At 45.4% G+C, this 11281-nt stretch overlaps 1 protein-coding gene across 1 annotated transcript; it reads right to left on the bottom strand.

The window, feature by feature from the left end:
- Positions 1-1420: 1420 nt before the first annotated feature.
- On the bottom strand, positions 1421-8262 carry PHYHD1 (phytanoyl-CoA dioxygenase domain containing 1). The gene is made up of 11 exons (XM_084299325.1): positions 8194-8262; positions 7008-7166; positions 6688-6763; positions 6523-6570; positions 5122-5177; positions 4868-4930; positions 4747-4768; positions 4267-4395; positions 3070-3186; positions 2800-2926; positions 1421-1886 (listed from the first exon to the last, which is right to left on the bottom strand). Exons 1-11 carry the CDS (start codon positions 8224-8226, stop codon positions 1841-1843), a joined length of 876 nt encoding a protein of 291 aa, XP_084155451.1. The 5' UTR covers positions 8227-8262; the 3' UTR covers positions 1421-1840.
- Between the last annotated feature and the right edge of the window lie 3019 nt (positions 8263-11281).

Raw genomic sequence — 11281 nt, forward strand, 5'->3', positions numbered from 1 at the left:
ACTACTGCAGTCTTCCACTTTGCACGTTTTTTTCAGCTTAAGTTACCGTGAGGAAGTTTATCCGGAGAGCTGCTTAATCAAATCATTTATGAAAAATGCTTCTGTTGACAGAATGAGTAGGACTGTTTACTTCAGTCTAATTAAATCCATAGCTGCCATAGGGGGAATCTAGTTTCTATATATTAAACACTTCTGTATTGACTGTCTTTTCCTGCCAGTTTGCCAAGCATCCATTAGAACAGGACACGTTAACTAATCTCCTCCTCCCTGCCTCTTCCATTCCCCTGAGAAATGCCCAAGCAGAAGATTGTCTTTCCAGGCTCCTTGTTTGAGGGATGAAGTTACATTCTGACACTCCTTTTGTTCACATAAAAGGACTGCAGTACAATTTTGGGAAGAGCTTAGTGCCACCCCAAGATCCATTACACAATCCTCTCCTGCAGTCCTAACTGTGAGACTGTTAAGAGAGCAAATAAGTCAGGGTGGAGCAAAATTCATGCTTTGGGCTCACAAAACAGGCCCCTGGGACAAGCCAGGACCAGCCCAGAGGCAGCATTGCCCAACTTAGCACCGCCTGGGCAGGGCTCCTGAGACCTGACAGTGCTTTTCCTGAGCACCACAGAGTCATTCAGCTTGTTTGGGTTAATAATGCAATAAGTGATCAGGATAGCGTTTGCAGGAAGCAATTCAGTAACCCTGCTGGACTGCTTACTTCACATTTACCAGTAAATCCTGTCAATTCAGTCTAGCTTCTTGCTTCCACTTATACACTTGAGGTAGATGTTTTTGCAAATTGCAGGTAGCGGTGCGTATAACCAGGGGACAAACTATCATCCCTCAGCAGAAAGGTGCTATTCTAAATTATTAACTCTTGTAATGGAAAGATACAGAAAAACCTTTAGCTGTTTCCACTGCTAAGATCCTCAACCTTCACCACTGAAGTTGTAGAGTAGCATGAGCTTAAGAAGAGTCACTTTCCCTCCATCCCACTCACAAGGGCACCTGCAAGGTTAAGTTTGTTTTTCTTGCAAGTATTTAGAAGTGAGCTGAAGTTCTAATTAGTCTAATTTCATAGTTTGTGCTTTTGGCCCAACCTCCTGTAGTCAGGCATTGATTCCTACAAAACACACGCAGCTTTGCCCTGGCCACTTATGTTGGGAGAAGGTCACATGCTGACTTCCTCAAAGATGATGTGAGGGAGATGAAAAGGAAGACTTCCAACCTTTTATTTAAATGTTAGTTGTTTTTTTCCCTCATAATTTCAACATTAATCTTTAAGAACTAATAATTTTAATCAGCAAGTCTATAGTTTAAGTGTTCAGCTGCAATTTGCCAGAAATACCTAGAAGAATAATTATAAAAGTAGACTTCCCACTTCATTTTGCCCACAATAGTATTATCTTTAATTATTATTCAAACAATGGACAGAGATCTAAGGCTAAAAGTCAGATATCTTCACATGACAGATTCACTTGCATTGCTGTGATTAACAGAGCCAAGCATTAAACCTCTTTGCTTGAATGGAAGAAAATACTAAAGATCTGCAAGGAGAAATATTTATCTGCCCCTATAGGCAAGGTGGAATGGTGTTTAACGCTTCATTCTCAAGGCTGAAGAAGTTTCCTTACCAAATGGGCTGGGTGACTATTCTCAGCACTAGTAGGGTTCATGCATTAGAAGCTTCTGACTACTGCAGGTGTATTCAGCTGCATGAAAGTTCACTCTGAGGACAGGATAAATTAATCTTGAGAGCTGATGTAGTGACAGTTACATGTAAAGATGAGCAAACAATCAAAGGAATAACTATCAGCTACTTGACTCCAGAAGCCAGTCACTAGCTTCAAGTGTAGAGCGGTGGAAAAGGCAGTTCAGGAGTTGGCTGGAGCCTAGGAGGTAAGGAAGAGTTAAAAAACAAACTTCAGAGACTATTCCAGTTCTCGGGTAAATCAACTGAGGTACTACTGATGGAAACTGTGTCTAAGGAACGCTTCATCCAGCAGTCCCCAGGACAAAACCTGATACAGCAAAAATAAAAAAGTCAACATTTTAGAACCGTTCGGTTTGAACGCTACGGTTACCCGCACTCATTAGTTCCATCTTTCAGGCACTCAGCTGTTTTATTTTAAATTTAGTATAAATTAATTTAACTGAGAGGCATCCATGAAGAATATAAGTAATTGCATGTTTTTTGTGAGGTGGAAGCGCACTGAGAATTGTAAGTACAGAATTTTCTCTAGCTCCAATATGCTCGTTGCATATGACCTAGAAGACTCATTAAATGCACTAAGACATGACAACTTGAAAGCTTCCATTAAACAACATCCTTCTAAGAATCATGCTTCTCATTCCGTCTTTTTTTTTTTTCCCCTCTTCCCAAGAGACCACTGCCTGCTGTGCTGCAATCCAACAATTGCAGATGAGGTTTTTTTTTTTATTGCTGGCTGAAAATGAGCAGATCCAGCCGTGCAGAGCTAGGGAATCCTGGTCAGTAAGTAGACAGTGCTCATCTCCCACAGGAACAGGCTGTGAACTGTTGGGAACTGCTCCTGAGCTAGAAAATTTTAGGATAAACCTGCAACAGTGCTGGTGAAGAGAAGTTCTTCAGAGTATATGCAGAGGTAAATACAGAGCTACAATGTTTATTTCAACAAAACTGTGGTTAGCACAGCTCTGTAAAATGCAGAGAACAACTTCTTGCACATGTTGACAGGATTGTGCTGCCAGCATGCAAGGAGACTAATAAAAGTTTTATCTTGGTTATTGCACAGAAAAGGCTCTGTTTCAGGATAGCAGCCTTACCAGTTCTCCTTGCTCCAGCTGGTGTCCTTGGCTTCCATTATGTGGAAGGTGAACACATGGCGAGAGAACTCCGAGCTGTTCAGTTCACTCTTATGGACAACTTCCCCGTGGATGAGAATGAGTCCACCTGTTGGAAAGACATACCTGTACTGCTTTTTTCAAATTGTGAGTGCTAGTTTAGGAATATAAGGAAAGTACAAGTGTTACAATGGTGTCTCCCTTGTTTTTTCTCAAACAGTGACACATTTCTGTTTTGGGGCGTGTTTTTACCTTTACTTATAGGCACAGGTATGAACTGGCTGTCGTCATAGGTTGGCTCTGACCCTACAAACTCCACGCACGTTGAGGCACCTGAAGCTGCACGCACCATTCTCCGTGTAATCCCATCTGTAAATCCAGAAAAGAAGTGAACACCCATAAAAATTAAAGAACTAACCAGATTTTGCACAATGGAGGAACAACATAGTATTTTATCTTAGCACAGACAGAAATCTTATTATTGTGCGTTCAATTCTTTCCTTAGAAATTTGGGGATTTTTCATCAAAGATCTGGGATTTTCCAGATGAGGCAGAAACTGATGAATAGCTCCTTTTTGTTTGCCTCCCTGACTTTCTGTGCATTGCAACATAACCATTTAGGAATACAAATGGTCAGGCACTTAGGCACAACCAACCTTTCATCCATTTTTCCTTTCTAGAAGAGTATAAATTGCTATTTGAGTGCAACCAACTCCAAAATTTATGAGGGTTGAGTACTTTAAATTAAGAGTACTGTGATTACTCTGAGTAAACACTTAAGTTGGAAGCCAAATAGTGCCCTAGAGGCAGCGAAAGGCAGAAGACTGCACCCATAACCCAGCAGTGGTTAGAGACACAGCAGCCACCACCCGTCACTCTGACATGAGCCTGTGCTGATCTGGTCTCACCCCTGTTCCAGGCTGCCTGGGCATTGTCCAAGAGATCCTTGCATAAACTTGGAGGCCCCCCTTGTTTACAGAAATTGAGCCCGATGTTTGGAAGTAGTACTGTGGGGACGAAGACTTTTGTTCCCCTTACAGATCACTTTCAGGAATAAAGAGGTTATTGGCCAGTGGAAAAAAAAAAAAAAAAAAACATCCTTTGCTTCTAGGATAGATTTCAATCTAGAACTAAAACAGTATCAGCTACATATGGTACCTATTTTCATTAAGAAAATATTGTATATTAAACTCCTTTGATGGACAGGTGGCTAAGAGCAAAGTGAGGCAGTCAACAACCTGCTGAAAAACTGAGTGTAGGTTTGACAGCAGCGTAGAGGAAGATCCCTGTGCAGTAGATAGTTTTCTTTTCAACAAACAAAGCCAGTAGCATGCTTCTGCAAGCATGCTGCAAGGAGAACATGTAACGCCATGGACCTTACTCCTCAGCCTTAAGCAAGGGAGAGGGCGAGTGGGTTCTACAGCACACACCGAATACCTTGACCCTTACTGGTGTGGGAGCCGGGAATGAACCACAAGCAGCCGTTCTCCTGCGTGGCGTCCTCCAGCGCGATCCAGAAGCCCATCACCCTGCCCAGAGGCTCCGTGTGCAGAAATGTGGCGTCCTGGTGTGGCGTCACTGCAGCAAGAGGCGCTGGTTGGGGGCTTGGAAAGTCCCTGGAACCCAGCACCACAAGGACGGGGCACTTGGTGCTCTTGGATTTGGCCTACCCTGCCCTCCCACCCATCACACACGTTAATTCAAACACCAAAGCGTCACCTTTCAGCCTGCTGCAAAGGTCAAGCTAGCCCTTTGTTCACGTTGCATACGATGTAGAAACATTCTGGAAAATGCAGATGCCTTTTCTTATAGTTTCAACAACATTCAGAGCACAGAATTCATAAGCTCAAGACTGAGCCTTTTTCCTGGTAATAATCCTTTCCCCAAGGAGTATTATCTGCAGTGTAACACACACGGGATGAACCTCACCTTCCCCACCAATGCCAGGTTGCTGCAAGGAAAAGGAAGATGTGTGAAGAGAGGAGTCTCACAGCTTCCCACTGAGCAGCATCTTACTCCTGGGGTGACACGGAGACCCGAACTGCCGTACCTTGAAGATGTACATGCTTTGCACAACTACTGGTCTCTCCAGGCCTAGTTTTCTTCCCAGTTCCTGTTAAAACAAAAATCCAAAAATTGTATTTCCTTTTTCCTCGAGCTACAAAGCGTTATTATTTAAAGATATTTTAATTCTCTTTTATGGACAAAATGACTGCATTTAGTCTAGAATATTAAAATCAATTATTCCAGAATTCAGGGTCTGTTTTTTTTTCCCAGACAGCTCTAGGGACAGCATCAGCTTACCTGCACCTTGGGGGAGTGAGTGATTTGCTTGAAGACAGGATCATGGGCATGCAAGGCTAAAGGGAAAAGACAAGGCTCAGGCCGAAGATTTCACAAACAGAAGGGAATCTGAAGGCTGTCAGTGATGAGCTAAGCAATGTAAATTGCAGCCAGAAACTTTCGCATCCCTCCAAGAGTGGCCACATGTGGATTAGCATCGTGCCTGAGGTGACACAGCCCTTCTGAGTTAGTACCATCTTCTTTAGAGACCAAAATACAGTGGCAGCAAACCACTGCTATATAAAAAATGCCATATAATCGAGTTTAAAAACTTAACATGATGTGACTAAGCATTATATTATGCAAAACACATGAAAAACTAAAGACGCTGAGTTGCAGCTCCCTCCCTGCGGGGATCCTGTTTGCAGCCAGGACCCGTCCCAGCAGGGGCTGCCACTGAGCAAGGCTCAAAGCCTGAAGACTCAGTCATTACAGAAAATAAATCAGAGGAGCCTCTGCGCTGCTGAGTCAGCAGGCGGCTGTAGTGGTTTTTGTTTCCCAGAGGAAAAGCTGAAGTGTAAGAGCACAGTGGAGCAGCAGAGGTTGGTTTTTGTGGGGGGATGTGTTGTTTTCCTGAGAAAACCAGAGAGCCAAGAACTTGCAGTACTGATTTCTCAGTACTGATTTTTCCAAGTTTGCTGAAGTTAAATCTGACCAAAGTTCAGGCGGTGGGGGATGCACTGAATCACGCTCTTATTTTCCACATGTTGTTTGAAAAACAAAAAGGGATCAAAATGCAAGTCAGGTAGGTGGGAGAGAGGATATGGGTCACCAACTGAAGCCAGCAAGAGCAAAGAAAAAGATGCTGGCAATGGCAAAGGAGCAAAGACAGCTTCAGCGTGGGCAACACACTGTGCAGGAGGCAGGAGCCATGGTTTGAACTGTTCTAATGTAACCAGCCTCAGGTGGGGAAGTTGCTCAAGCCACCTCTGATGTAAGAGGGGCTGAAGTCCAAACTTCTGCACTTCGCTGTTTCTGTGCTATGCGTAACCCTCCTGGAAGTGTTGTTTTTTCTTTGAAAAGGTAACTGAAAGCTGTGAAGTCCTTTGACATAATGGAATAAAGGGCAACGTGGAGAGAACCACAGAGGTAGTGATGGAGTGATGTGGGACAAAAGGACTGCTGTGACAAAATTTAATGCAGAAATCCACAGCAAAAGAGGCCAGGGGTGCAAAGAAAGGAGTTATGTGGCCACATTGACAAAATGGGGTGAGGTTTGTAGTATTGGAGGTCCCCTGGAAGCACACTGAGGAGCAGCAGAGCAGGGAGGTTGCACCCAGGAAGGTTGAAACTCCAGTCCTCGTGTCTGAGAACTGCCTCCCTTTTGCCTGTCCCTCTCAAAATACCCTCATTTAAACGTACCGTGGCCAATCTTGCTGACAGATCTCTCCTTTGGAATCAGAAAGTTGCCTACGAGCAAAAAGCAGAATTTAACATGGCTTGCACAGCAGGAATTGTCCACAGAGCTGGAACTTGCCCCTGCCTCCTCCCGTCCCCTCGCTGGGGCTAACTCGGGTCAGAGCTTACCTCTCTCATCCAAAACACCTTTCTCAAAGAAGAATCTAATCTTGTCTCCACTGGTTAGGAAATAATCCGAGCTGCCCTGCCAGGGATAAGAGCCCAGTAAAGACAGCAGCCTCCTAAATGCATACAGGAACCTTCCATCCAAGGGGTAACACTCACCTGCATCTTTTTCCCCACCGAGCCGCAGCATAAACAAAGCACAGTCAGTAGAAATCATGTGTAGGTTTCCCCCGATACTAAATCTCTCAGCAGTGATTAGGACTTTACCAGAACCCACTTCCCTCCCGGGGCTGTAACGGGGCCAGCCCTGCCCCTTGGGGTACCTGTGCCTGGAGCTGCTCCCCTTCCTTGGTGGAGAACTCTGTCCGGCAGTGCGGCGGCACTTCCATCTCGGCTATGATGCCCTGAATCTGCTCCCTCATGCTGTCGCACTCCTCCGGGGTGAAAAAATGCTCCAGGACGAGGAAGCCATCCTGGTGGAACTAGAAGGAGGAGATGGGGTGGCTGCCCTCCTCCGGGGTGCTCGAGGAAGGCAGTGCAGAGCAGCAGGGGGCAGCTCCGGCCCTCGCTGTGCCTCTGCTTAGTGTGAAAGGCACCCCAGGCTCAGCAGCTGGGTGATGTAGTAGGCACGAGAGACACCTTGACTGCCATACCATACACTTAAGGTATGATTAAGTCACTTTTAGTGTCTCTAATCTAACGCAAATTAATTTTTCTGCTGCTCCCAGCACATTCTCTCATTACGGTTTCATCCACGTAGGACAAAACCTAAGGGGTGGGTTGGTTTTGTTCGTTTTTTAAAGTTCAAGAGGAGTTTCTGTTGAAAAAAGGATAATAACTAGTTAACAGGTTTAGATTCCACAGAGTTAAGGAGAACAAATTTGAACTCTTCAGCCCCAAATCAGAGAAGACATCACTGCTGGAGTCTCTGTGGCTTAAGGGTATTTTATCTAAGATACGTGACCAGCAGCTATTGAGTTACAAATGCTGCTAAGACGAACAGAGAGCTCATACCCAGAATCAAATAAAAATGAGATTCCTTCGCAGAGAAGAAAAAACAACAACAACAAAAAAAAAACTTTCCTGGTTTAACGGAAAAATCCCTGTGTGATTTCTCATGGTTGGCTGCACAGCCCCTTACAAAGGGAAGCAAACCCTGCTGGCACTGCTGTTTCCTCATATAGAACACCCCGGAGATTATCCCCTGATGGGCAGATTTCAGCCTCGCGGGTGACAGCTGAGCAGCAGACAGCAGGGTACGAGAGAGATTCCCCAGGGAGCTCTGCAGGACAAGTGGCTTTCGGGGAGAGTTTGTGGCCACGACAGGGTCCCCACACACTCACACGAATACAGTACAAGAAGCTGAGCAGAATACAAAGTGTTTGTAGAAGCAAATCTCTGCTAGACTCAGCCAACGCTAACGAGTAGCAGCCATGCCTTACAAGCAGCGTCACTGCCCGTGCTGGGGACACCCTCCTTCCCCGGGCACGCTTCCCACCTGCTCCTTACCTTCTGGATCTGATGCTGGGTTACCAACGCCATCGGGGCAGAAGCTGCCAGGATCCCACCAGCAAGACCACGGTGCCGGCTGGGCTCCGCACGGTGGCCTCCCTGCACGTGACCCTTTGGCAGCCTGTGATAAACGCAAGCGCTGGGACAAACCTCCCTGGGCTGCTCCCCCCTCTCCAGCTGCTTGTTCCCAGCAGAAGCATTGGGACTGGAGTTTTGCTTCTGCTCCTGGTGCTGTTCCACGTGCACAAAAGGTGTTCTGCTCAATTTAAAGAGTGCGATCGCAAACCTGGTCACTGCTTGACTCCAGGGAGAAATGACTTAACCCAGATTAAAAATGGGAGAGGTTAAACTCGTAAACAGAGTTGTAAAAAACAGGAGGTAAAATAAGATTTAAAGTCGGATGAGATCTCAAGGGCTGCTGCGAAGAACAATAAAAAAGGAGATCCAGACAATCCAAGCTCCTGCAGAGCTCCCTTCGCTCTGCCAGTAACCCCTGCCTCATCTGAAAGGGAACCCGGTGACCCAGGAGGTGCCAAACGCGAGCCAGAAAGGTGTCAAAGCTGGAGAGCTTTCAGCAGGGATCCAGCAAAATTCAGAGAATTCAGAGAACGTGTCAGCTGTTCTCATCCACAGCTGCTCTTCGGGGATTGCCACTTTCAGTTGCCTTATTTGCTCCGAGCGTGCATGTAAATAGGTGAACTAAAAGCACAGAGCACTTACCAAAGAGAGAAAATGCAATAAAGGGGAAAAAGAGCAGTAATTGGGTCTAAAAAATGAGGCAGAAAGGAGCGAGTACCAGCAGGCAGCCCAGCGGTGGCGCTCGCTGCCAGCGCATCCTTGGAGCCCCTGGGGAAGGTTTTGTGTTTTTTTTTTTTCTTCTTCTTTTTCCTCCGAAGAAAAACGCCTGGCTCCCTCGGGAAGCACCTCGAACATCCCTGCGGTAGCACTCCGAGAAGGGAAGGCAAAAAAAATAACATCACAGGGACGCTTTTATGCATCAGGCGTCTAGCATGGAAATATATAGGGAGTAAAAATGACTCCTGGGTAGGTGATTACTTCCAAACACACATGCTAGCAAGTTAAAATCCATCTTAATTAGATGCTGTTTGGAAAAAATAAAGTCCTCTACTCTGTAAGGGAATCAGATCTGGATTAAAAATCCCTCTTCATCTCATTTCATTTTTTTTGTTTTTCTTTTTTTCATGAAAAGCAAATTAAGTGTTTTCACTAGAGAGCATCTCATTTTGAGCATTAACAAGCTTTCCTCCACACCCAACAGGATGAGTTTGGTACTTAGAGCTAAATTTCACAGGAGAATTTAATTACAGGGCTATAAAGGTGGAGGGGAAACAACCTCCAGCATGGCAAAATTCAGAGAATAATCAGGTAGCTCCTCCCTCTTAGGAGAGTTTCTCCAGACAGCAAAGCTGAACTGTTCAAGAAAGCTGGGTAACCAGCAGGGAAAATAAAAAATAAAAACACCCTGCTGCAGCTATTGCCTGTAAGGCAATCTTATGAGGACCTACCCCTCCACTCATGAGTAGCCCTGCTTGGGAGGTAGCAATCCTGATAAATATTTAAAAAAAAAAAAAACACCACTGCCATGCTGTTCCTCAATCCCTCGGTGTTACGTGGGTCATTCACAACGTCACTCCTCGTTCCCAGTAATGTAATTCAGCAATTTAACACATCATCTCCTCCACTCCCCGCATGACGCACACCCAGTGACTTCAGAAGTTGTTGGAGTTCGTGCACGCAGCAGGAAACCACAACTTTCCTGGTTTGTTTATGGAAAGTGCTGTAAACAAGCACCACAAGCTGCGGATCACAGCCCAGTGAGTGCACAAACAAGAGGCAACCACCCGAGTGACAGGAGCCTCAGGAGTCCTCCGGGCCTTTGCCATTCCAGCCGTGCTCCTATTTTGAGGCTCAGGAAGGCATTTTCAGCAAGAGGAAAACCACCACCCCTACGTAATGCCTAAAAGGAGGCAAAGAGGACGACGTAATCTTCGCAAATATCTCCTCTTCCAGTAAGTTCAAATAAGGAAGGTAGAAAGCACTCGGACAAAAGTGGGAAGTGACCCCTCTTTCCTTCCCTTCCTCCCCCTCCAAGAGCTCCGTGCAGGCTGTTAACGCTTTCTCCTGCCAGCTCTGCAAGAAAACTGCATTTCTGGGAGGAAAAAAAAAAAAAAAAAAAAAGACATTTCTGGCAAACTCCTGGGAGGCTGCCAGAGCCCAGCCCCTGCCTGCAAGACAGGTACAAGAGCAAGCAGCATGTGGATCTCTTCTCTCTCCTCAAGTCTTCAGTATGATGAGTGATGGAGTGTTTCATGAGAAACAAGGAGCACAGGAACAAATATAGTGTTAAAGTTATATGAAGTGGTCTATTAGTATACATTGAAGGTGGCATTGATACAGGACTACTACTCTTTTCCCTCCACTGACAGTCCCCACTTCTCTCAAGTTCCCAGAAGCCTCAGGAAAGGAGGAATTTTCCATCAAGAGAATTTTTGGTCATCCGCAGGTACAAGCAAGATACTTTCGTTCTGCAAAAATCAGTAGGTAAAAAGCTTATGGTGTGGCAGGGCTAGAGAGGTGTACCTGAACAAAGCTACCAGAGCTCCAACTACCTCCACTACATCCCCACTCTATAGTGAGCTACAGAGAAAGTTTGGAATTTGGGGAATTATCTGGATTAAAAGTGCTTTTTCTAGCAAATACATCAGTTTTTACCTTTGGGCTCTTTCCCCATCTCTTTAATAGAGGCTGCCAGGAATCCAGCAAGCATCAGTTCTCTGATGGCACCTTCCATTCATTCCTTTTGCTCAACTATTCAGAGAGTTGGCAAACGCTTGCCAAAAGCAGCTTCATTCCAAGAGGGCCTTAGATGACAAGAGGCATTTTGTCCTCTCCTTCTTTAGTTCCATCCTAGTGACATTTCTTTAAAACTCAACGCCAATAAATGGCATTACAGACTTGCACCCTTCACAGCCTGCTGAAGTGGGTCTAATGGCACTGTGGTCAAGCAGCCTTGGACAGAGGAAGAAAGGGAAGACAAAAGACAAGAAGCACCTTTCTGGGCAAT

Source organism: Netta rufina, assembly GCF_964035555.1.
Source record: "Netta rufina genome assembly, chromosome: 20".
NCBI lineage: Eukaryota > Metazoa > Chordata > Aves > Anseriformes > Anatidae > Netta > Netta rufina.